The sequence below is a fragment of the Puntigrus tetrazona genome, chromosome 15 (genome assembly GCF_018831695.1).
Source record: "Puntigrus tetrazona isolate hp1 chromosome 15, ASM1883169v1, whole genome shotgun sequence".
Classification (NCBI taxonomy): Eukaryota; Metazoa; Chordata; class Actinopteri; order Cypriniformes; family Cyprinidae; genus Puntigrus; species Puntigrus tetrazona.
In genome coordinates, this window is record NC_056713.1 from 7,496,150 (window position 1) to 7,523,406 (window position 27,257).

The following is a 27,257-nucleotide window of genomic DNA, read 5'->3' on the forward strand; positions in this document are numbered from 1 at the left end:
CTTCTTATCTCAAGAGCATCTTGGCATTGTGTTTTATTTCTAATTATTATTTTCTAATGTCTTGTAACTGATACACATAACACTAAAGGGCTTATCTCTTGCGAGCACCTTTGGATCATGGACACAGGTTAGATCTTCTTATCTCTAAGGTCTTAAACGTCTCAGTGCTGTTCTAAAGGAAACGGCTCTGTCTGGTCACGTCTGCTTTGTCTCTATCACTCAAACCAGACGACACAATCACTAATGAGCAGTGTTTTCTTCATGAAGGCTATATCTACGTCACCACTCTGTTGGCGGTGTTTTTGAAAAGTTTAGAATTAATGCAGCAATTCATAAAAACGCACCTAAAAAAGTAAATTAAAAGTTTGGTTTTGTTCATTGGTTTGCTGTTTTTTCTTTGTTTGAACAAAGCTGTCATGTTTCTGTTTCCTGTCGTTTTGCTGTATGGTGATTAAAAGAGAGAAAGAAAGAATACATTAGCAGCAGTATAGAGTCTTATCAGACACCCGAGAGTATCAGCTCCAAAGACCCCACCCGTGTGTGTGTGTGTGTGTGTGTGTGTGTGTGTGTGTGTGTGTGTGTGTGTGTGTGTGTGTGTGTTGTGTGTGTGTGTGTGAGTGTGTGTGTGTGTGTGTGTGTGTGTGTGTGTGTGTGTGTGTGTGTGTGTGTGTGTGTGTGTGTGTGTGTGTGTGTGTGTGTGTGTGTGTGTGTGTGTGTGTGTGTGTGTGTGTGTGTGTGTGTGTGTGTGTGTGTGTGTGTCTGTGTGTGTGTGTGTGTGTGTGTGTGTGTGTGTGTGTGTGTGTGTGTGTGTGTGTGTGTGTGTGTGTGTGTGTGTGTGTGTGTGTGTGTGGATAGATAGATAGACAGAAAATGTATAAATAGTTTTTGTAGCAAAAATGCCTTAAATTTATCAAAGTGATGATAAAGACATTTGTCATTTTACAAACATTTGCATTTCATATAAATGCAGTTCTTCTCAACTTTCTATTCATCAAAGAATCCTGAAAAAGTTCTGTTCAGCATCATCTTAATAATAACTGTTTTTTTTAAGCAGCACATCAGACTCGTTTCTGAAGGAGAGTGTGATTGATGTTAAAAGGTATACCTCTGAAATCACAATAAATGACATTTTAAACATTCATTTAGAAATTCAACTTTTTATTGCACTGCTGGACATTAAACAGTAATAAGGATTTGATTGTATAGCACACTACAAACTTCCTATTCTGTAATAAAAGCGGTGTTAATCAGCGCCGAGTTGCTCGTGAGCTTTCTTTATTATCTGGAGATGATCTTCTCCGGGATAAGGCGCAGCCGGGATGTGAAACAACGCCTTAAATCAACCGACACGTTTCTTTAATAATCTTTTTAACGTAGTTCGTTGTTGTTTGAGATCAAGCCGGATAACGCGATGTCCCAGCGCTCAAAAGCGACGCGCATGAGCGAGCGCAGAGACGTCACGCCGCGCGGGCACGTCCGGAGAGTCGGGAGCGGCGCGAGAGCGCGGAGTTTCACTTCGCTCCGGAGAAACCGGTCGGCCGGGAACGCCCGAGCTCCACTTTCAGTTTCGTTATCATCTGTACAGCCGCCCTGAAGCCACGGGTTCGTATGGCACGAGCTCCCGCGCGCTGTCCCGTTACGAGTCCGATCGCGAGCGCTTCCTGTGAACTCGGCTCGGATTTTGGCGACGCATGCGGGCTGTTTTTGACATTTAAGCGATGAAGTGTGTGCTGCGCGTTTTCTTGACGGCCGTCATCGCCCTTCAGCAGGCCGACTGTCTCAAGAGGACCTACTACATGGCCATTAGAGAAGAAGACTGGGATTACGCACCGAGCGGCAGAAACCTGATCAATAACCGAAGCGTTGAGCAAGACGAGTAAGTTCAGTTACAGTCACGAGAAAATACGCACAATAAAAGTAACTAATATGACTGCATTTAGCCTGTTGTAACAGGCTGGGTAAATGATTAAAAAAACGCATCTTCTTTTTATTTTTCTGTGGATAAAGCTTCTTGTAGTTGCATGGTGATGTGATGTAAAACTCTTTTCTCTCTCTCTAAACGCCTTGCTTTAACAGACACGCGTCGGGTTTTCTGTCGAGCGGCTCGACCCGGATAGGGAGTGTGTACAAAAAGGCTTTATACAGACAGTACACAGATGAGTCCTACTCCTCAGAGGTCCCTAAACCCGCCTGGCTCGGCTTCCTCGGGCCCGTGCTGCGCGCGGAGGTCGGAGACGTCGTAGAGGTGCACCTGAAGAACTTCGCGAGCAGGTCTTACTCTCTTCATCCTCACGGGGTCTTCTATCAGAAGGACTCGGAAGGTCGGGCATGCCTTATCTTTCAGCTCTTTCCTTCTGTTCATTTTGCTGACTGTTTGTCTTCGGGTTGCAGCTGACACACATCCCACAAATCAATAACAGAGCAGTGTCTTAAAGCAGCTGGTTTCAGAGCGGATCAAAGGGCAATGCAACAATTACTTAATGAACTATAGAATGTGCATATATATATATATATATACACACACATAACTAAGATTGTTTTAAACATACTGTATGTTTGCATGTCTGTCTTTCATAAATGTACATTATGGTTGGATACAAAACATAGTTTCAACTTGAAATGTGACTCGTATTCAGAAAATGAAACAGGTTAGACACTGTGTAATTGTTCATATCAAAGTCCCCGTTGTTAAGTAAACGCTTCTCAGTGCCGTGTTTCGGCACGTACTATTGAAGAAGTGAGGAAATCGCTGATGGAAAAAAAACAAGAACAGAAACGAGAGAACCACAAAACACAGCTGTCTCACAACCGCAGTCTGAAAAAGAAATCAACTGAAAATCTTTAGATCTCTTTAGATCTCAGTAGAAGATGACTAAACATCTCCACAAACAGCACCAGGGTGTTTCCCAGAAGCAACTATTGTATGAATGTTTTCTGGAAAGCAACCCAGATCGTCTTTACTTCTGGAAGACGTCTACAGAAGCTGAGAATTACAGGTTTAGAGGTTAAAATGAAAAAAATTACATAATCGTAATCGTCTACTTCACTGATGACAAAATAGAGTCTAATCTCTGATTAAATGGGACATGCGTTATTTTGGCATTATCAGTAGAATCCAACAGCATTGCCAGATACAAAGAACATACAAAGAAAAGCCCCGCGCTTCAAAATAAAGCAGTTTATGGTGAACTTTAGAACATTACGAAGGTGGGTCTGTAAGGTGAATCAAAGCAGGAAAGCCTATCCTCGTTCAACGGGCCACAGTTGTGTGTTTTGTTTTCTTTTTCCCTTTGTGTTTCTTTCCTCCAGTGATCCTGCTCACAGCAGGTGTTCATCATAACTTCTCAACCGCCACGTCATTATCTCCGACGTAAACACTGTGAACGATTACATAAATCTTTCCTGTTTCGTTCACGCCTGACCAGGTGCTGCGTACGAGTCACATATGTTCACTAACTTGTGCTAAAACTATGTAATCCTATTCGAAAAATTGATAGCATTTAATTTTTTTACTGCAAATATTTCCCAAAAGTTCTAAAAAGTCAGATGTTTATTGAATTTTATACTAAAAGAGTAAGAAAAACCCAGCGGTCATGTAGTGTGTCTCCTTTAAAGTCCTAGATTTGTTGCAATTTGTCAAATTGTGAGACGAGTCCTTGAACAGATGAGATCGAACAAGCTCCTCTGCTCTGTTTTAGGAGCTCTGTATCCAGACGGCACCACCGGTGCTGATAAGAGAGATGATGCTGTGGCTCCAGGTGAGAGCTACACCTACACCTGGCTGGTCAAACCAGAGTACGCTCCTACTGAAGACGACGCCAGCTGTCTCACCTGGATTTACCATTCACATGGAGATGCACCAAGAGACATTGCATCAGGGCTGATAGGAGCTCTGCTCACCTGCAAAAAAGGTAAACCCTAATCATCTGAAGCTATTTAGGTTACGTGCAAACAGAAGACAGCGCAGTATCTCACAGCTCCAAGTCTGGTTATATTTATTTCCTAATATCTTATACTTCTCAAGGCACTCTGGACGCGAGTCAGAAGCGCTCCGACGGGGTTGAAGATTTCATTTTGATGTTCAGCGTGGTGGACGAGAACTTGAGCTGGTACTTGGAGGAGAATATTGAAAAGTTCTGCAACGATCCAGATGAAACCAAAAAACTTATGGAAACCGTGGACGAGGAGTTCAGAGAGTCCAACCTCATGCACTGTACGTCTCAGGATTTATCAGTCTTTAACTTCATCCAGACATAAAAGCTGGTTGCTGCTCCTTGTGTTTTAATTAGGAATGTTCTATTTGTTTAAACTAACGTTTTTTTATTTAAATCTTCTTCTAACCATTTATATGAATATGTTTTATACCAATATCGCTCTGTAGCACTTCTTACTTCTTAAAGCGTATCTTTAGTATTGCAGTTATTAACTTTGTGTTTGGGGCTGATTGCTGAGCACCTGGGCTTTGGCACGCTCTACCATCACAGGTCAATATCTGTAAGCAACGGTAATCGGTTTTACGAAAGCAAAGCCATACATTCCCATGCTGTTATTTTTATCTGATGTTTTGCATACACTGATGGAAAGTACCTTCTATTATCTGTTCCACTTTGAAACAAAGCCATTCAGAAAAGTTTAGTTATGCTTTTGATTTATCTCTGCAAGTACAAACACAGCAGTTTGTGGTTTCACTTTCTAAGCCTGATGCTTTGTTACCTAAATGAAGAATAGACTGAATTATTGTGTTTAATTTGTATATGTTTAGTTAAAATGCTCATATCGTTTGATCATTTATCTCTCAGTGTCCCTCGTTCAGTTTGTTTCTCTCTTTTTCCCATTAGCTATCAACGGCTATGTTTTTGGGAACTTGCCTGACCTGAAGGTGTGTGTGGGACATACGGTGTCTTGGCATCTCTTCGGGATCGGGAATGAGGTGGACATTCATTCGGCTTATTTCCACGGGCACACACTCATTGATCGCATGCACCGTACAGACGTGCTTAGTCTGTTTCCCGCCACCTTTGTCACCGCCACCATGATCCCCAGAACGGAAGGAAAATGGTTGTTAAGCTGCCAAGTCAACGATCACGTGAAAGGTAGTAACTGATCTGTCTTTCGGTCTTCTTTGATGCCTTGTTTTTTTGTCTCTAATCGGTGTGTGATCACTTTCAGTTTTGGTTTCTTATAGGGTTCATGTCGTAAGCTCCTTTTAATTCGTACACTGAAAAATAAAATCCATCATAATGTGATACTAGCAATTTAAATCCATAAATATGACTACTTTAGCTTCATTTTCAGAGCTTCAGCTTCATCAGTAAAGAGGGCTGATTAACTCAGCACTGCTTATATTTTTCGTTTACTTTTCTTGAGTTTACTTGAGGGAAGCCGGTACATGTATGACATCTGAATCGCTCTCTGTTCCTGTGAGCAGCAGGTATGCAGAGTTTCTATGAGGTCTCGGCCTGTGGGAACTCGGCCTCTTCAGCAGAAGCCTCTGGAAAAGAGAGGCATTTCTACATCGCTGCTGAGGAGGTGGTTTGGGATTACGCTCCCTCAGGGATGAACAACATGATGAACAAACCGCTTACTGAAGCAGAGAGGTAAAAACACTGATCTGGAGGAGCTTTAGCTCAAAGCCTGCTCGATCTGAAGTCTGAAATTGCTGAGCTACTCTAAAGGCTCTGAGGAGCACAGTAATGTAATATTAGTGATGCTATCGTCTGTTTTTTTAAGCTCAAGCTGCTTTAAATTCTAGAGCTTGTGAGAGCAGGGCAGACTCTGATTAGCTGTCTGTGTTTTTATCGTTCATCGTCTGAAAAAATAATTCTGAAAATGATTCCAGCGATATCGTTTCTCTGTGCCTTTATCGTATCTATTTATTATTGAATTGCACTGTTATTATTTATTTGTAATATGCATGTTGATTTTGTAATTGTATTCGATGTCTTTCTTTTCCTGCAGTGACTCTGAATCGTATTTCACTCAAGATGGTGGTAAGCTGGGTGGAAAATACCTGAAAGCCAGATATATTTTATACACCGACAGCTCCTTTTCGGCCAAAACAACTGTTGATGGCTCGGCTCAGCATCTTGGACTTATGGGTAAATGTCTGATAATATTTTAAAGTTGGCATAAAACAAAATTTCTGCAAATATTCAGTCATATCAAGTTGAATGAAGATTTTGTCATAGCCTCATGTCGTTCCAAACCAGTAAAAGCTTCATTTGTCTTTTGGATGAAAACCAATGTTTTCATGCTTCATTGTGTGGCAGTCAATGGGATCGTCACAAACCTTGTTTTCTGAAGACGAATGAAGCTTTCACAGGTTTGGAGTGACATGGGCGTACGTCATTAATGACAACATTTTCATTTTGGGGTGGAGTAACCCTTGAAAGGTTTGGGGTACAAAACAAACACACAGTGCATATATGAATGGTTGCCAATAAGACCAATTGAGAAAAGTATGGATCAGCATTTTAACTTGCTTCTAAGTTCAAAGTTTCTGCATAAGAAGTGGTGATGCCATGTTGGGATGAGTGCCTTTCAGTCTTATTCATGTAGTGTGATTGATGATTTTTGTCTGCACCCCTTCCCCGCCCCAGGTCCCGTCATCAGAGCAGAGACCGGTGATGTTATCATTGTGACATTCTTTAACAAAGCTTCACATGACTACAGCATTCAGCCACATGGTCTGCATTATGAGAAGATCTATGAAGGAGCAAAGTATCAGGATGGTGAGTCATATACAGCTGGAGGTACACACCCTCATAGATCTTCAATCTAAACCTTCTAAATGGGCGAAGCAATGAGGGGAATGCACTCTTAAAAAGGTCTCTCAGTTTCACTTGGAAATAACTTCATGCGCACATTTGGGGAAAATATTGAAAACACAATGCATAAGTAAAGATATAAGTCATTAATCCATCTATTATTTCACAGGTACTGAGAAGTTTGGAGCCTCTGTGGGTCCTGGTGAAAAGTTCACCTATCGTTGGAAAGTACTTGAAGGTCCCTCCAGCAGTGATCCTTCTTGTCTTGCATACTTGTACTATTCAGCTGTTGATCCTGTCCGGGACACTAACTCTGGATTATTTGGGCCCATTCAAGTGTGCAAGAAAGGTGTTCTTGATGCAAGTGCCCAACAGGTAACAGACTTGCACAGACTTTAACAGAAAATATGGTACAAAATGGAGTTTAAAAATGATCGATTGTTCTGTGAAAAAAGGTTGCTTGACTCTCAGACTCTCAAAAGGATGAAAATTGGTTTTATATGAGCCGTAACGGGTTTGCAAATCTGGACCAAAAAAAGGAAGTCAAATCAGTTGGGGGTAGCATCTGAGACTAAATGGTAGTTTGTAGTTATTAATAAATGTATATTTACATAAACTTAAAGTTTCAGGATTGATAGTTTGAAGAAGGTAGTGAACACTAGTCTGTAAAATACAGAATGTAATACAAATAAGTATAACGACCTATGTGTTTGTGTGTGATGTTTTTTTTTCCTTTTTACTCGTGTGTTTCTCTAGTATGCCAACAAAATTCAGCATGAGTTTTTTCTGCTGTTCTCTGTGATGGATGAGAATGAAAGCTGGTATCTGGAAAATAATATTGATAAGTTTGGTGGCAAAGATTCAGATTCAGCTGACGAAGAGTTTCAAGAAAGCAATAAGATGCACGGTATGCATATATGCGTTTTACATCCATGTGAATATACATATACAAGTTTATGATTTGATGGTGTTAAGAATGTTTGTGTTCCTTCTCAGCCGTGAATGGCTACATGTATGGAAACCTGCCTGGTCTGAGCCTGTGTAACGGGGAAAGTGTTACGTGGCACATACTTGGCTTGGGCACTGAGGTGGATATCCATGGGGTCTATTTCGAGGGTAACACGTTTCGACGAGACGGGACGAATCGTGACACTCTCAGTGTCTTCCCTCATACCACAGTGACTGTGAGCATGACACCCGACAATAATGGTAAGTCACAGCACTTTTACATCAGGGATATACGAAATTGCTTACCCTTTGATTATCATTATTAAGTAGGGTGCTGAACTTCAGGTTAGTTACAAAATGGCAGCGGTAGCACGGTTTTACAGTGCTCAACACATCAAAACATTGTTAAACTGTTTTGTTGGATATTTTGCATTCGAAATGTTGAGCAAGTCTTCATGACAGAAAAGGTCCAGCTGGATGTAGCAGATTTGCATCAGAACCAGCCAAAGCGGAACTTAACAAGATGAGTGGTTCAACAATTGTGCCTTCTAATACTTGTTTTGAAGCTGGAATGCATTGTCTACATAATTATTATGTTTTTAATTATTACTTTTACTTTTGAATCCCAAAAGTCCCAAAAGAGTCCCAATGGTTTGTGTCTCTCAGGGGAATTACAACAACCTTCGCAAATTTACCTAATAATTTATTCATCCGTAGATTTAGTCAGTACTTTGATTTGTTCTCCATCATTTGTAGTTGATGCAGCCACCAAAGCCTCCCAGATGCTGTTTAAATTTGTGTGTTTTCTCTCAGTGTAAATATCACACTTGAGAATGGCCCACAAGTTATTAATTTGGTTTCAATCAGGTGAGGAAAGAGGACAGGACATTGTTTTGTCATATTTGAAATCTTTCCTAGCTAGCCAGTCCGTGGAATACTTGGCTTTCTGAAAGCTGCTGACTCCTTCTTGTACCACAGTTCGAAGAAAGTGTCTTCCACAAATTGGCCAAGGTTTTGGGAATTCATTTTCTGTCTGCATCCAAAAAGGTCCAGCTAGCTCATCATTAATAAGAGCAACCCACACCATTACACACCATGACTTGAGCCAACCACACCGTCTGGTGCATTAAGAGTTACTCTCATTTAATCTGCCTATAAAACATGAAAATCAGCCTTTCTGTGTTTCTTGGCCTCATCTAGATGCTTCAGTGTGTAATTTTTGTTATCTTGGTTCACTACTATTCACAACTATATCTTAAAGCGTTGCACTTCTTGTGCACATCTTAAAGTGCCTCTTCAGCTACAATTTATTAAAAGCCTCGTTAACAATTACACATCACCTGAAAATGATCATGCTCAGTGATTTTTCAGATGAATGTGGTTTAGAAATGGAGAGATCCTTGGAAAATGTGATCAGAATTTCCACTTGCCTAATATTTATGCATGCACTGTATATCAAATATTTGATATACAACGTGATATCAGGACACACAAAGAGAGACTAACTGGTCTTTAAAATGCAGTAGTCTGTAGGTGCTTGTACCCGCTGTGGTCTCTTCACAGAGTGAGGTTTCTGCTCTTCATGCCAAGTGCCTGTATTAGGAATGCTGTTCCCAACAAAGCAGTCTATGTCTAATGGGAACTCCAGAGGATGCTGAGCCCCTGAAACCCAGCTGAATGATTTGAAGTGTGTGAATGCCCGTTTTTTGCCAAAGCCTGTTGAATGCTGGCTGCTTGACCAGTAAAGAGTCAGCGACTGTGGCCAGCAGACATCGACAGATAACACACTGATCTGAAACTATTTGTCGGAGTCTGTCAGTGCAGTGCGAATCGCCTTTGGAAGCAGTACATAATGATTTCTTAGTGTATTTAGTGACGTGGTAGTGTTAAGTTGTCCGTGTATGAGTGTTGGAAGCAAAATAAATGGTATATGCCATTTTCTGTAGTCTGGTGCCTTTTAATGAATAAGAGTTATTTACATTACCTGTGCCCACCAACATTACAACTATATAATAGATTATATTAGGAAACAAAAATTGTTTTTAGAAACACAAATTGCTCAGCAGCAACACAGACAGGAACAATTTCAGTTCAGTCGTGATTAATTACAATTTGATCAGTTAGATTATGATCCATAAGATTATAGAAGCAAGCTACCCATCAGGCTTCAGGCACGGTTTAACAGAGTTAGGCAAGATTATACAAGCTTTTTGCGTTTATATACAGTTGCTAGGTATAGAATGTGTCATCTATGAAAAGCTTGTTGTTTTGTTAAATGATTAAAAAGATAGTATTCTCTTCTCAGGCCAGTTCGAGCTGAGCTGCCGTACGGGGGATCACTACCAAGCTGGCATGCGTCAGCATTATGAAGTCAGTTCCTGTTCAGCAGTGACTCCTGCACCAGAACATGTCAGATCCACCGTGAAGTACTACATAGCAGCGGAGGAGGTGGAGTGGAACTACGCCCCAGACCGCACATGGGAACTGGAGAAACACAAAGCTACACTGGAGGACAGGTATACACACAAACCTACCTTTACAGTTAGCAGGTACTCTTATCCAAAGCAACTTACCAATGAGGACAATGGAAGCAATCGAAATCAACAAAAGAGCAATCCCAATTAGTAGTGCATTTAGTAGTTTACATTTTCAGTTATATAGAGCAAGTGTATTTTTATTTTCATTACTATTATTATTACGATAGAGAGTGCTGGTGTTAGGGGGTCAAATAAAGACAACGAGATGTGTGTTTAGCCTATTCTTGAAGAACACAGATATTCAACAGAGTAGGGACTGATGATGGACTGAGAAGAGTCAAGTCTCTGTATCACACAAAGCTAGTTTCACCAGTTTACATATATTTCCTTAATTTATTTTAAAATGACTAGAATAAATACAAATTTAGACACATCCGTGCCCATATTATCTCTGTTTTTTTTCTTTCCCGCTTTACTTAGCCCTGGAAGAATTTATCTTGAGCAATCAAAAAACAGGATTGGTGCAAAATATAAGAAGGTGGTGTTTCGTGAATATGACGATGAAAAGTTTACCAAAAAGACACTCAGGCGTCCAGAAGAGGAGCACTTGGAGATAATGGGTATGTCACATCTTACAATAGAAGTCTAAATTGCAAAGTACATTTTCAATAAAAACATTTTTATACATCTTTTATACATACATCTTTATACATATTACTGTAGCTCTCGTAAGGCCGTTGAAACCTGCTTCTCCAAAAATGTTGCTGATTAATTTAAGAATGAAGCAAACGGTTTACTTTATGAATAAGCTATTGATTCATTGGTTCACATGATTTGTTCTAAACATTCAGAATTAATTTAGAAATTAATAAACACTGTGCTGCTCAGAGATGCACAATTAGTTAAGTTAAATTAATAAAAAAAATATAAAAAAATGGATAAAACCTAGCATAGTGACATATCGAAAAAATGTAAAATCACACTTAAGTATTGGGATGGCAGCAATTAGTCATAAATTGATTTTCATTGTAAAAATGTCTGACAAGATTGTTATTCTGAATGACATTTTAGAATGTCATTAAAAAAATTGTCCCATATATATGTATATAAATACACATACACATACATGTATATATTTCTGAAAAACAGGTTATGAATATATATTACATATATTTATTTATAATGTAAATTATAAAGGTTTTTAATAGATGACGTATAGGTCTGGGGGAACGGACAGTGTGTTAACTGCATTCAAATATTTTTATTGTGTTTTTTAAATTATTTATTTATACAGAGAGAGAGTGAGAGAGAGGGTTGTATTTCAGTGTACTTCGTAACAATATTGTCAAAGCATGTCTCTTTGTTTTAGCTAATTACCTTTGCGTTTGTGGTTCTATACTGACTCAGATTTTCTCTGCAGGACCCATCATTAGAGCTGAGGTCGGTGAGAGGATAGAGGTTGTGTTTAAAAACAAAGCCAACAGGCCGTATTCTGTTCATGCCCATGGAGTGAAGACCAGTAAAGACCATCAGAACGGGGTTCAACCAGGTGTGTTATTGCACAGATTTGTCTTTTATTTGGACAGGAGTGATTCAGTAGTGTATGTAAACCCCTCTGTGTCCATGTGTTACGTGTATTATAGGTCACACGAGGACATACAGCTGGAGCGTTCCCGAACGATCAGGTCCGGGTCCCAGCGATCCAAACTGTGTTACGTATGCGTACTACTCCTCTGTCAGCCTTCTTGAGGTATGTAAAAACAACGTAATTAGTTTTTATGCAAGTTGGATCTTCCATGAACAGACTGTATTTTATTAAAGGGGTCATATGACATTGATAAAAATCTTTTTGTGTGTTTGGTGTAATACAATGTGTTTATGTTAAAACACATTATTGCACATATACTGTACATTATTGCTTGTCCTCTAAGCCCCGCCTTCCGAACACATGGATTTTTACAAAGCTCATCGTTTTAAGAAACAAGGTGGTCTCTGATTGGTCAACTATCTAGTGTGTTGTGATTGGCCGAATACCTTCAGCGTGTGACAGAAATGTCACTGTATTGTGATGCCGTTCCTGGCCCGATGACACAAAAACAATAAACATATTACAAACGAGGCGTCTGTTGAGGATATAATTAATGATTATAATACAGATTATAGTCTGTCTGATGCAACGCAATGCCTAAAAAGACAGTACCAAGTCATTATAAGCATAACACCCAGCTGCATTTGTGATCTGAGAAATGACAAGCAGCAAGCACTACCCTACGCTGCTTAAAACTCGCATTTGAATAGTCAGTGGCAAATCTTTTAAATATGAAAACATAGCTGCCTACAGGCTGTGAGTGAGAAGTACCAGACTGTCCTTGCAAAGCTGGAATTGCCTCACTTTATGTTCGCAGCTGGGCTACTGTTGTAAATACAACTCAACCACTGTTTTTAGTTACGCTCTCTTTTGAAAGCTCTTCCAGAAGATAGCACCTGCAAAAACACTAGAGCGAGAACAATAGCTCCGCCTTCTTTCTCTGCGTGAACATTTGTTTGAAAATAAACCCATACGAGCTGTTTTAGGAAGCTGTGGTTGTTGGGTCTGGATGCCCCTTTAAGGTTCTTTACCACCTCGAAGACAACTCAGTAATTCAAGACTCAATAATAGACACGAGAAATGCAGCCCCTCTTTATTTATACATACAGAAAGAGAAACACTCATAGAAAGATTGCAATAGGGAACATTCATTTCTGTGTGTGTTTGATCCTGATTAAATGTCAGTTAGATCTGACATCTGACAGGAATCTGGGCGCGAGCTCAGCAAGGTGGAAGCAAACAGCTTCCTGTTCTTTGTGGGCGAGGACAAACTCTATTTATATAGTAGACAATAATGTCAATAAAAGTACGAAACAAGAAAAGTAGTTCCAACAGTGGTCAAGGCTTTTATAAAGAATATCTCTTTAGTTATGAGACTTTAGTATTTGCAACTTTAGGGATCTTATTTATCTAAAAGCTTGTAACACTCCAAAGAGGAAGGATATCTTGAAATTGCGTCATATGACCCCTTTAAACCAAATGTAACTGTGATATTGTGAGTTTTTAGAGTATGATTACTGATCTTCTGTGTGAATGTTGTTCAGGACTTGATGAGCGGGTTGGTGGGTCCACTGATCGTGTGCCGCAAAGACACCTTGAACCCCGAAAGACGTAGAAAAGACATTAATAAAGAGTTTGCCCTCCTTTTCATGGTGTTTGATGAAAATGAGTCCCACTACCTGGATGACAACATAAATACTTACCTCAAAGTAGACCCAGAAAAGTATGAAAATAAATATGATGAGGAATTTATGGAGAGCAACAAAATGCATGGTAATTGTGTGTGTTTGTCACTGTCAAGTGTTCTGGAGAAATACATGGCGTCTTCAGTCTGACTTTGAACAACTTTGCCTCTTCCACAGGAATTAATGGAAAGATGTACGCTAATCTCCACGGGCTGGATATGACGGAGAATGACAAGACGGAGTGGTATTTGATAGGACTGGGGAATGAAGTGGACATGCACACCGTTCATTTCCACGCTCAGAGCTTCATTTACAAAGTGCGTACATAAACGATCCAGAAAAAATGTTAATGGCGGCATGAGGAGAGTGAGGGCAAGCGTCAATACATGTTTATGGCCTAACATTCAACAATGTCCATTTATATGTGAATCAGCTGCATTTTCACAGACGATCCTCAAATAAATGTATTTTTAATCATAATAAATAAAGATCAATAATATGCAGAAAGGGCAGAGAGGTCTTTGCAAGTGCATAGTCGTTTTATCTCATCACACGGAAGCACTGCTTCGAAAAGCAGAATATGAAACACTGCTTATATTTACATATTTGTTGTAATATCAAATAGCACCCCAGCAGAAACACACTAATGCATAAATACAGAGGCAGTGTTTCAAACGCTCTCATTTCCTCTCCCTCAGATGGATCATCCTCATCGTGCTGATGTGTACGACCTCTTCCCAGGAACGTTTCAGACCATAGAAATGACCGCAGGAAGCCCTGGACAATGGCTGCTTCACTGCCATGTGACCGACCACATCCATGCGGGCATGGAGACGCTTTTCACCGTTCATCAAGGTTAGTAGTAAGAGCATTCAATGCTTTCGCATTACTAACGTGTTAATAAAGCGAACGTGGGTCTGTTTGCCCTGATGTCAAATCCTTTCATTAGTGCTTTAGTCTTTAATCCTGCTTCTTGAGGGTCAGTGTCTGCTCCAACTTCTGCAAGGAGGTTTCTAGTGATCTAGAAGTCCTTCATTATTGTTTAAACTCTGCAGGACAGTGATCTTCCAGGAGCAGGATTGGACTCCCCTGCATCTTCTTGAAGAGATGGTTTATACTGAACCAACCGCAATACTTATTGTTAATATGAACTTGATTCATCTTAAATTATGGAAGTAAACTGCTTTTGATGAATTTGCATGCTTCTTACAAGTCATAAGTTGTCATCTGCAGTCAAAAAAAAAAAATCCACAGTTTAAATCCAATGTAACAAAATAATAAACAAGATAACTAAAGCATGCTTTTCGGAGTGAAGCTAGACGTTTGTAGTTATTTTTTTGTTCACAAATACTGCAACAAATGCACATGTGAATCCAGGAAGGCAGAGGCCAATTCACAAAGCAAGAATCAAAAGTGTAATAAGAAGCTTACATGGATTTTAAAGCATACCGTATAATCCACTAATACACAAGGAGCATTTGTATGTATGCAACGATGTATTTATGCAACAAATACAGAGCTGATTGCGTTAGCACATTGTCTCAAGAATACTTGTGAATGTTCTTCTGCATTTTATTCCCATACTGTAGTGAGAGTTGATGTTCACACAGTTTTGACATACAAATGATCATTGAAATCAGGGTTTCCAAATGGGTTTTAAATAGGTTTTGTGTCGCCGCTCATTGCTGTCTCAGAGACTTCACAGCAGATTTAGCTGTCAATGCAGTTTGTAAATACAAAAGGTTTAGCGTAAATCCAGGTAATCACTTACATCGATGTTATATATATATTGTTAAGCCCAAATAGAATATAAGCTGCCAATATTACATATTGTAATACAATATATAGGGTACGATTTTGAACACTTGCCTGGAAGTTTCTAGTGTGCCTAGTAAGACCTTGTCTAGTTGGTTCAAGTGTGTTTGATGTGCCCTTACAGCATGTGCATGAAGAAAACAGCACACACTTTTGAGTGAATAGTCAAGCTTTGGGACAAACTATCACATCACGCAAGGGCTAAGTGAAAGGATGTCAGTCGCAGTAGATTGCAGATAACACTGAATAAATCTTGTACTTGTGCATGTACTTTCTTTTTGACGTCTGTTAAGGATAATTGTACTTTTTTACGTGAGCAAATCTTTAGAGAGGATGAATGACTAAACTGTATAGTGAGTGTGAGTTTCTATGTATTTCTATGAATTTCTATGCATTCTGTTTTTATTTGTGTTTTACTCTTCAGGGCCATTAACCAGAGGAGGAGGAAATACAGGCAGTGGTAAATAAACATTTATAGTCACTGCATTGTGTTCTTAGCGTATGGGGATGCCAAATAGTTTATCTATTTTAAGTAAATAAAACACTGTAAAATGAAAATAGCGCAAAACAATATACATTGTATATTTATTTTTTTATCCTTAAATGTAAAATGCAAAAGTTTAAAATGACAATTTTGATAAATTAAGTTTAATAAGCAACAAAAAACAAACGCTCTCTCTTCTATTAAGAATAATTTCTCTCTCACTATTATACGCTCTTGAATGACTAAACTGGATGTATATGCATTCATATGAATGTATATACCTTCTCTCTTTGTATTTAGAATCATCAGGTTCAACGAGTGATGGGGGAAATCCAGACAGTGGTAAATATTCCCTGCTTTGCTTATATTCATACCAAATCATGCTCATACGCATTGAGAAAACCGCTGTGAAAAGGACATCCCTGTTTTCTGGTTATTTTCAGCCTTCAGTCATTTGGGAAGCCGGTGTACTCTGATGTGTCTCCTTGGATTGGTCCTGTCACGCTTTGTAGCACACTGAATCAAGATCAAAGTCACCATGAGCCCAATATTTATTTCTGTGAAAGTGATACTCACTACTTAGTTACCTCACGTAGCGTTCTGACCGTAGAGCTGTTAGGGGAAATATCAGCTGTTAAGATTTTAGATTTAACACGCAATGATCCGTATAATTATCCACATAATTGTTTCAGTTAATAAAATCTAAACTTTAAAGAAGAACGTACACTGCCAAGCGCGTCGATTGAAATGCACTAAAGGGAACAACGAAAGACTACGTTTTTTGCAACTGGAATTACAACGGCCTCCAAAAACACCGTGTATCAGCCGTACTTACCAGATGCTTTCAGTTCCCACAAATGCACTAATGGTGGCCACATCTGCATCTTCTAGCTTACTAACTGTATACGAGTGATGAGTCTGTGAATGAATAAGTTCATTTCTTTTTGTTTTGTATATATTGTTGCACCAATCAACTGGTTTTTAATTGCTCAGGTTAGTGTGTGTGATTTAAGATTGCCGTGTGATATTTTCTATTTGTGATTTGAACCATTTGTAATATTAATTGTTTTTCTAATGTTTTTCTCATGTTCTGTTACTGAATTGCAAATTAAAAGTGGGAAGTAAAGGACAAAATGAATAAATATAGTAGTAGCCGGATGTTATTGTAAAGAATCCTATCTTAAGTGTTTCATGCTTGTATGTATGCACAGAGTTCGGCAGCACAGCGTGCATGTTTCATTGATCTTTTTCATGTGTGTATGTTTGAGCATGATTTACCTTCATGCATGAAAGCGTGTTGTACGTGTAAGCGGAGTGTGATTTAAACCCTAAAGGGAAAAAAGCAAACGAAGAAAGAACGAAAAAAATGAAATGTCTTACTCAAATAAACAAGAGGTATAACACAATGACTAACTGAATAAACTTTGTTTATATAGTGCTCTATACACTGCAGCTTGTTTTAAACGTATATAAAAAAGCAAGCGGAGATCAGTATCTCTGCAGGAAAACAAAGCGTCATTGTTCATTGTTCAGCTCAGGTCAGTTTAGTATTCATTCGATTCAGTTTAATAATGACTGCAAAGATCATCAAGTATGAAAGGAGCACAATTCAGCACTGATCAGATAGCTCATCTCTCTTGATAGGCTACTTAAAGAAAGGTTAGTATAAAATGCTGTTTGTTATAATATTTATTTTTTACTTTTTATGAGCTGGTGCCTATTACGCAAAAATGCGTTTACTTTTTTTTAACACTAGATGTAACTTTTTCAAAACATAGGCATAAAAAATGGTTGGTCTAATGTGAATCAGAAAATACCGATTACCTGATTAACTGCCAGCTCTTAAAAAGATACAGTTCGTACAAAAATGAAAATTCTGTCATAATTTATTCACCCTCAAGTATAGTTACAAACCTGTGTGAATTTCACAATCTCAAAAGAAGATATTTTGAAGAAAGTTTGTAACCGGGCTGTTTTGGTCACCATTATCTTCTATAGCAGGAAAAAAATACAATGGAAGTGAGTGGGTCATAGAGCTGTTCCTGTAATACGATGATTAGGTTCATGCAACCAGACGCTGAAACCTAAGGGCCAGTCACAATTAGCAAAGCTTGTCGCTAATAAAGCATGCTACACTACCTGACACAGACAGCTGAGTTTAAAATTGAACTGGAAGTTAAGTGCTGGGCGTCCGGTCAGAGGAGAACTGGTCTCAACTGAGTCTGGTTTCTCCCCAGGTTTTTTTTTCTCCATTCTGTATGCATGGGGTTTGGTTCCTCTGTCTTGCTTTGTTGGGGACACTTAACTTCTAGAGATTATCATAGAATTGATTCCAGAGACCGTCTCTGCATTTGATAACAAATTGTTCACTCTCTTCATTATACATCCCTGTCATTGTGTTCTTCTACTTTATTCTGTTCAGTGCTTTGATGCAACCTGTGTTGATAAAAGTGCTTTATAAATAAAAATGATTGATTGATTGATTGATATTACATTGTCTCGCAAAATCACATCTGCTGCATGAAAATGAAGGAAAAGAACAAGAATTTAAAAAATGTATTGATTTTATTGTAAGGGTGAAGAGGAATGAAACACAGTGGAAAAAAATAGGCTGAAATACATAGGCTGATCTGAGAAGAAATAAACCAAGTTTTGGGATAAAGAGGGGGAAAAGGAGACATCTATCTCAAAATCAAAAGAATATTGAAGTAAATAATTGGGAAGGAATTAGGAACAGCTAAGGGGAAATTGTAATAACTAGGTTGAGGCTTCTCTAAATAAATCCTTAAAAATGGTAGAGAGGTTAGAGAACTGTTATTATTTAAGGGATGTTGGGCTGTATTGTAGGGTGTGATGCATAAAGGGACTAATCATGTTTGTTTTTTCTCCCCTTGTCATCGCATAGTCTTCTTCTTCTTCTTCTTCTTCTTCTTCTTCTTCTTCTATTATGGAGACGCGCGCTCCGGAACAGATGGTGGCGGTAATGAACCGAAAAGATGGATGCCGAGCGGTGTTTATAAAAAGAAGAAGAAGAAGAAGAAGTAGACGCACAATTAGAAGAACGAAATGTTTGCGGAAATGGTGTCGTTGTTTGCGTGTTTACATGTAAAGCTAATAACTGTACCAGTTCATACATAAAACGCGTAACCGCTCGCAGACTGAGAGGATGACTAGCGTTGGTTTTTGAGCGAGCATCCGCGATGTTTTTCGGTCAGTAAAAGTTGCACGGATCAGAGTTCGCGGGTAATAAATCAGGAGAGTCATGGCCATCGCGCACGCCGCCACGGAGTTCGTCTTCACCGACTTCGTGCTCAAGGAGCCCGCCTCAGAAAACCGGTATAAAGGCATCCGGTTAGATCTGGCGCTGGATAAGATGGTGACCTGCGTGGCGGTGGGTCTGCCTCTGCTGCTCATCTCTCTCGCCTTCGCTCAGGAGGTGTCTGTCGGTATGTCGTCCTCCTGCGACGAAGCGGGCGTGAAAACTCAGTCCCATTGCGCACAGAACTATTTTCTGTTCGTTGTCGAGCGAGTAGCAGAGGCATGCAGACGAGTGAAGGCGCGCATGCGTGCTCTGGATTGCGCGCGTGCTGTGTTTTCATATTTTATACGTGTTTATACAGACCTGTCGTTGCTTCCAAGTACTGTAATTATAAACGAGATTATTTAACTTTCGTTTTCGAAGTTTTGTTTTTAAGGAGAGGTTGTTATAGCAGCTCTTTCTTTGAACGTGAGCTGCTCTGGAGAGGCGTGTTTTGTTGCTGCAGGTAGATTTCTCTCATCTTCAGAGGTGTTTGTCTTCAGTAGGTCTCACAGCAGATTATGCTGCATGTTATTATGTTATGTGCATTGCATTGAAGCATGTTAAGTGTATTGTATACTATCACAAAATGTTCTCTTTTGAATGTTCTCCATGAAAGAAATGTGACATAAATGATATATCTCACAGTAGACTTTTTATTTTTAGGTTGATTTATCAGTTTTATTTAGCGTCTAACAAAAATGTAAAACTTTGAAGGAAAACAAGAACAACTTGAAAAATAATGCATCATTTGACTTATATAATGCATAATATAAACGTGATATTGTTCTCGTATAGCGAGGCGACAGAAAGTGAAAACAAGCACACATGTTTGAGTTTGTGCAGCAGATCAGAGACGCCTGCTGAGGATAGAGACATCCACAGTGATGATACATGAACTGGTAGATTTGCCTTGAATTCGCTGGAGGGATAGGATCCAAATAAGAAAAGTCCATCACCATTTATTCAAACTGATGACTTTTGTACAAATTAACATACAGTGGCTTGCAAAAGTATTTTTATTTTTTTTTACATTTTGTTATAATGCTGCCTTACCATAACTGTGCAGCAAAAAATAGTTTTTTAACATCTTTGTAAATGTATAAAAAAAAAAACTGAAATAAGTGCAGTGCATAAGTATTCAGACCCTTAACTTAATATTTAGCTGAAGCATGTTTACAGTCTTTTTTTTTTTTTATTTATTTAGTTTTACAGCTTAAAGCGGTTGTCCACCCCAAATAAAAGGCCTTTGTTTTCTTTGCCCTGGTGATGTTTTAATGCTGCATCATCTTTCTTTTCCAGACCACAAAAGGGGAAACGTAAAACTTGTCTTGTTGTGCTCATGTGAATAGTGACCCAACTTCAAGCTTTAAAAAACAAATGCAAGATCTCTCTTTTCTCTTTTCTCTAGGTACACAGATAAGTTGTTTCTCCCCTACAAAGTTTTCATGGCGTCAGGCTGCTTATGTGGATTCGTACTGCTGGGCGGCAGTGCAGACACAGGACACCGGAGGCCTGCCGCTGTGGCTGCATAAGGTCAACCCATAATACATCTGAGCGCTGTTCACTGGCTTATCCTTAATGTTGTAGTCCAGAGCTGTCACACTTATTCTAATTCATTTGAGTACTCTGTTTTAATAAAAAAAACTCAAATTACAAAGTTATTAGATATTGCCTGGTACGGTTATTAAATCTTATGACCTACATACACCTAATGCACATGCAACTGGGACAAAAAAAAAAACTGATTAATTAGTCAGAAGCACTCGTTCTTTTTAGGAAGAAAGCAAGTCACATGCTTCATAAATGAGTAGGACGAAACCGTATTATGTCTCAAACATAAGCAGCAGCATTACACAACCATTAAGAGACATTGAAGTAGGACATTTAAGGAAGTGTGTTATATTATTATAGATTATTAATGTGTGGCTTAACTTTTTCAGCAAGGTTGTGCTCTGAATCTTACATTTGGAAGTTTTTGGTCTTTTGTTATCATTTTGTTTTAATTTTTAAAAATGAAGCAGTACAAAATGACTAGTATCCTAGTTTTAAATGTTATGTATACACAGAGAAGCAGGCAGGTTTTATAACTACAGATGTCCAATATATAGGTCCTTTTTTAAGCAGAAATAATATAATGTAATTATTTTACTTCTTTTATTGGATAAATACAGAAGTCTGGACCTCGGGTACCGCAGTGGACGGCCCTGTGTAGACAATCCATTACTTTAGAGATTTTTAAAATTAGATTTCAATTGAGGCCTTGAGGAAATATAAGGCTGTGTAACACTTAAAAATAACTTAAAGAAAGGTCCTAAAATAGAGCCTTGTGGCACTCCATATTGGACATGTGATTGCTATAACACTCAGAGTAATCTCTACAGTTTGTGAGAGGATACGGAGAAGCTGAGACCGTATCAAACGTGTTTTGTGTTTAAAGTACCAGACACCAACAAAAAAATTGTGGAATGATTTTCTGGACTTTTTTCAAATGGAAATGCAAATCGTATTTTCATTTTGCATTTTCAATGTATAGACACACAAATTGTGACATAATCCAAATGCAATTGCAAATCTTTCAATAACATTTGCATTTTCGCTCTTGTGAGCGTGCAGTGACTGCCACATTTCAGGTGAAAAACCAAGGTCCATTTGCAGCTGTATTTCCCATACTTTACAAGATATGATCTGATATATTTAAATAGCAATATTAATTGGCGTTTTACATCATGTGTGCAACCGGCCAAAACTCGTATACAATTGCAATTCGTTTTGCATTTGAATTTCCAACGTCTACATCAACGCAATCAAAGTGAGGGGCGGGACAGTACTGGGGCCTCACTCATATGCCACCATGAGGTAATCGATAAAGTCAGCTGCTAATCAGTTCGTGCTCATGTGAGCAACCTTCTTAATACATAATTCTCTATATATTTTTAACACCACGTACGGCACATTGAAAATGCAATCGAAAATACAATTTGCAATTCCATTCGAAAGTAGTCTGAAAATCCTTTCTATAAGCATGACGTCTATTGTGTAAAAAAACTATATTAAAATGTCGTCTATTTTGAAAATATTGCTATGTAATATGTGCAGTATTCTTTTGTAGAACAAAACCCCAAAAATGCCTCTCTCTGCAGTTTTTCCCTTACATGCTGTTGCTGGTGGCCGTGTGTGTGTACATGCCTACGCTGTACTGGCGCTTCACAGGAGCTCCTGTGCTTTCCTCTGACCTGACCTTTATAATGGAGGAACTGGACCGTTCCTATAACAGAGCCATCAAACTGTCTAAATGCCTTTACACGGCAGGAAAACGGGACACAGAGTCGGCTCGCATGGGCTCACACAGGTAAACTAGACACACACACACACACACACACACACACACATCCTTGCAGGGTTTACAGAGCTGGCTCATGCTTTCACTCTGCGCTGGTTATTCAAATAAATACCAGCGTTTCCCACAGGTTTGCACCTTAGTGGCGGTGTATATGCAAATTCATTCTCTGCCAGCGGGAGGCGCTGCCATGGGAGAGATTAGGTTTCCCCCGGTAACACTCCCCTCACAAACGCTCCTTTATCAGGCATTACATGCACGATGGCATGCAAATTACATCCACAATTTTCAGAAGACAGTTGGTTTCCTTCAGAAATACAGGGATGTAATGCTCATGCTTATTCATGTTATTTAAATCAGTTTTGAGATTGTGGTGCGCACCGCAATAAATCCACGTATGAGAAACACTGCCTACACACGGACACAAGCGAGCCTCCCAGTGGGACGTTTCTACGGAAACCTTCTTCCTCACACCTTCATCTCTCACCAATCATACCAGTTCCTATTACATACCTGTAACATTTAACTCTTACTCTATTTTTCTTGCATGTTTTTCTTTTCTTTAGCTCTGTGATAGAGATTACCGAGAGCTGCTTTAAATATCCTCTGGTGGAACAGTACCTGAAGACCAAGCGCTACTCTCGAGGATTACTGATCCGATACCTCGTCTGCCGCTTCGTCACTTTCTTGGCCCTCATGCTAGCATGCGTCTACCTTTGCTATTACATCCGTCTGTCCATCACAGATGAGTTTCAATGCGACATCCGCACCGGAGCGCTCATCAACGACTCCTCTGTACCTCCGGCCATGCAGTGCAAGCTAGTAGCCGTGGGCATCTTTCAGCTCCTGAGCTACATCAACCTCTGCGTGTACTTGCTGCTGTTGCCACTGTGCATGTACGCCATGTTGGTTCCGTTCAGAAGGACCGTGGGGTTCTTGAATCCTTACGAGATGTTACCCACAGTAGGGGTATTGCAGTTTGGGGAGGTGACCTGGGACGATCAAGCGCTGTATCTGCTGTTTCTGGAGGAGAACCTCAGTGAGCTGAAGAGTTATAAGTGCCTTAAGGTTTGTTGATCTCTGTTGTTGTGTAGACGCCGGGAAAGACACTCAACTTATTATGTGATGTCTGTAATGTGTGTGTGTTCCACTTTTTTCACGCCACATTGATCAACTGTTTAATGAATCTATCAATTAAAAGGTAATCGCACGTATTTGCATTGTATCAAGTTTATAGTTATGAAGCAAATCATTGGACTATCAGCTCTGAATGATGGGTAGTATCAAGCTTCAAATGGAGTTTGAATTTTAGAAATGTAGCAGCAAAGATCTGATCCATTTCAGAAGTGAGGTAGTAGTAAAGAGCCATATAAATGCCCTATTCCTTTTTTCCTTCCTTTATTTAGTTTAGCTTTAATCTTACAATTATCATGACATCATAAACCGCTACATCCAGGCATTTATTTAAATTCGTATTGACTACATAATTCTGGAAATGGCTGACTTTAAAGAGGTTGTGTTTATGTATGCAGGTCTTGGAGTTGATAAAAGAGGGAGGAGATGGCTCTTTTGACACCATGGAGCTGTTGCGGACGCTTGGACAGGTTAAAACAGATGTGCTGGACGGCAAACTGCCCGAAAAGAACCAGAAAAACCCCAGCGCCAACAATGGTGACACCGAAATGAAAGGTGTTGTATTTTATACATCACAAATATGCAGAATGCTACTGGGTCTATAAATCCATGAATCCATATTGCTCTTTGAGATCAGAGTGTTTTTAAGTCATCATGTGAAAAATAAAAGGCTTTATTCTCGCATGGCTTTATATTAAAACCAACTCTATATAATATAGTAAAATACAACATAGATCTAAAAAACAGTCATTGTAGTAAAAAAAAAAAAGTAAAAATCTGATATACTGTTTAAATCTGAAACTCTTTAAAACAGAACGATCTTAAACCTTTTATTGGTTATTTATCTTGAAACATATACCAACTATTTTCAATTTACTAGGATTACCATGTTTTTTTAATCATGGGTTTTTGAGGACTGCTGATTTGTATGGCATTTTTCAATTTTCTCTTATAGTCTTTATAAAAATCAACTCTCCAACCACACATGAAGCATTGCAATTAATAAATGAGTTTACCTTAAACTCTCAGCCTGGTGTTACATCCATAAAAGTATATGTCTTAAGCCCGAAACACATTACACAACTTCTGCTGTACTGTGCCTCAGGCTTTAGTCATATTATCACAGTGATATTGTGGGATTTATTTATTTTTGGCTGATTACAGTAATTCATTGATTTACATATAAACAGATGGAGACTCTGAATAGGGGCATCTCATGCTAACGCCCATTTTTTTGTTGTTATGCGAAATGTTGACATGTAACAACCTGAATGCCATGCTTCTTTCAGAACAGATGTTGGATATAAATAGTTTGTGTTTGTTTGGTCCATATCACACGTCTAGTCAAATCCTTAATTTAGCTTTAATATATTTCAGTGAAAACATTTAACAAAAAAGCTTTTCATTTTCTCACGATCATTGAAGAACACCATAGCGATTCTTAGCTAAATGCTAAAACATACAAGCAGCTTGATAACCAGGATTAAAAATGACTGTTCTGGCAAAATCTTATGCATAACGGCCTGCTCAAATAACATGTCAGTTCTGTCAGTTCTCCCGTTTTCGCTAAGCTATTCTTTCGTTTTCATGTTATTATATTTCTATCTTTGCCGTTTTGGAAGGTTTAAGGTAGAGTAGTGTGACAAAATGATCTCAAGATCTCTAATCCTCTTGATGTAAACCAATGTCTTCCTCTAGAGATTTCTCCACTGCTGCTGGATGGCGCTTCGAGAAATCATGAAGATGAGAAGGTTGTGCGCCAGAGGGTCATCTGAACTGCCATTTAATGTATATAGTGACTGTCTGCGTCACACCGGGTCTCTGAACATCTGGAACAGATACAACAATGCATTTTGGGGGGAACCGTGAAGGTCTCGTCCTTTAAGATCCACTAACTGTTTCAGCGCTTCATGTAGGTGAGGTTGGGGTATTTACTGTTTTAAATGACCTTCATTTTCCACATTTAGTTTTATAGTACCGTTCGTAGTAATATTGTCACAATGTGCCAGGCTTGAACAGTTATTTTGTGAAAGCAATCTCTACACTTGACTTGCTAAAACTGACATTTCGGTACATGCTTACGTTGTCACCCACCCAGACAAAAGCTGCCTGTGAGAATTTGCTCATTCTCTCATTCTGAAATAATGGGAGAATTGTAATAAACTGAATGAAAATTTTAATGTTTGGAGCTTGAAAGGTATGAATGTGACTAGGGGGAATACAAAGAGAAAAATGGGACAATGGATCATTTCTGCCCAAATTGATAGTCGAATTGTTTACCTTTCTGTATCCATGGTCTTTTTAATACTTATGTGAATCATGTTTTGTCTCTCTTTCTCTGGAAATAATTTTTTTTTTTTTTTTTTTTTCACCAGTTGTGGAATTCTTTCCTCAAGTACAGTTGCTGTCAGTTTTCATACATCATACCAAAAATCTTGTTAAAAAAACCTCATATTTATAAATATTTGAATGGAATTAAAATATATGTTTTTTGTCTTGTTTGATGTGATGCAGAACAAAGATGTGCACCAACGCTATTACAGATGCATGTCACTCCTTAAATGATAAGGCCGATCATTTTGGTGCATATAAAACACTGGCCCAGATGCATTACAATTTAAGCTCACCGGTTGTAACTAAACCTGAACGCAAAACTGATGGTTTAAAAGGAGACCTTCTTGCTTTATAAACATTTCTTTCTTGAAATTGCCCAGAATCATCTTACCAATCCCTAGCTGGGTAATAGGATGCTGTCATTCAGAAACTTACACCTGCTCCTGTGTTGGGATTTTCAATTGAAGTTAGATTAAATCCTCACCAGTAAGTGGAAATGGGAATGATTTATAGTCCAAAATGTAAAGACTATACCTGCAGTGTTCTCTCTAAGAAAAAGAACTGGCTGGAGTATATGGCCGTTTATTATTTTCTGGCTGTCAGAAAGTTTATCACGTTGACGGACAACAAGCCATTAGCGAGATCACTACAGATAAACCGGAAGCAGTTAGGCAGGTGGTTTGTAGTTCGCAGATGCCTGGGACCCACTGCTCTGCACATGTCTTCCTCGTTTGAGTGCATGGAGCTCTTTCCTAATGAGCTGACTCAGGTGTGTAAATTAGGGAGAGAGTTGTGGATCCCCAAGAATAAAAAAGGAAAAGCACTGTTCTAAATTACTGCCGTGTCGCATACAACTTACTACACTGAACGTACCGTCTCTCCGTTAAAACAGAACGTTCTATATAGTGTGAATGGAATTCGGACAAACTACATCCGCTATGTTGATGTTGTCATGTGCCACGCGTCGTTAAGAAAATTCAAGAAAAAAATACATTAAAGTAGATTTTCAGAAAGACATTGTGTCCCTATCTCAATAATAAAGTTCTTTTGAAAAAAAATTATTACTGCAATATATTTGTATCCATATAAAAATTTGTGAACGTTGCACTTTATAGTATACTTTTTAGGTATGTGCATCATATTTTGTCAAAGTGATAACATTTCAAAATGCAACACTTCGGGGCTGTACCAAATCAATCGAAATCATTATGCATGTATTTAACATAAAAATATACAGACTGTACATACTGCACTTAAATTTGCAACAAAAAATGCTATGCTGGGTTTTACTGGGTATTTAACAATATTATATTATGACAGTTACACAAACTTAAACTATACTAAACTAAAAGCACTCACTAAAATAAACACTGAGCACTGTAATGGT

At 38.8% G+C, this 27,257-nt stretch overlaps 2 protein-coding genes across 4 annotated transcripts; both read left to right on the plus strand.

Annotated features, from left to right (window-relative positions):
- The first annotated feature begins 1,430 nt into the window (after nucleotides 1-1,430).
- Nucleotides 1,431-17,207, plus strand: hephl1a (hephaestin-like 1a). Its single transcript, XM_043258906.1, has 21 exons — nucleotides 1,431-1,876; nucleotides 2,077-2,321; nucleotides 3,699-3,911; nucleotides 4,025-4,213; nucleotides 4,839-5,093; nucleotides 5,429-5,597; nucleotides 5,959-6,098; nucleotides 6,600-6,731; nucleotides 6,937-7,142; nucleotides 7,524-7,674; nucleotides 7,764-7,976; nucleotides 10,021-10,231; nucleotides 10,673-10,812; nucleotides 11,613-11,741; nucleotides 11,836-11,942; nucleotides 13,325-13,553; nucleotides 13,643-13,782; nucleotides 14,164-14,320; nucleotides 15,705-15,740; nucleotides 16,065-16,106; nucleotides 16,208-17,207. The coding sequence occupies exons 1-21, from the start codon at nucleotides 1,719-1,721 to the stop codon at nucleotides 16,282-16,284; spliced, it is 3,339 nt and encodes a 1,112-aa protein (XP_043114841.1). The 5' UTR covers nucleotides 1,431-1,718; the 3' UTR covers nucleotides 16,285-17,207.
- Nucleotides 17,208-18,750: 1,543 nt separating this feature from the next.
- panx1a (pannexin 1a) lies at nucleotides 18,751-26,073 on the plus strand. Of its 3 annotated transcripts, none has more exons than XR_006252689.1 (7): nucleotides 18,751-19,210; nucleotides 20,474-20,598; nucleotides 22,206-22,414; nucleotides 22,969-23,470; nucleotides 23,935-24,091; nucleotides 25,235-25,452; nucleotides 25,912-26,073. XR_006252689.1 is itself a non-coding variant. In XM_043259442.1 (6 exons), the coding sequence occupies exons 1-6, from the start codon at nucleotides 19,027-19,029 to the stop codon at nucleotides 25,309-25,311; spliced, it is 1,254 nt and encodes a 417-aa protein (XP_043115377.1). In that variant the 5' UTR covers nucleotides 18,751-19,026; the 3' UTR covers nucleotides 25,312-26,073. The 3 variants fall into 3 exon arrangements, 1 of the variants encoding a protein (XP_043115377.1); XR_006252690.1 differs by having other exon boundaries at nucleotides 25,938-26,073; XM_043259442.1 differs by having other exon boundaries at nucleotides 25,235-26,073.
- The last annotated feature ends 1,184 nt before the right edge of the window (nucleotides 26,074-27,257 follow it).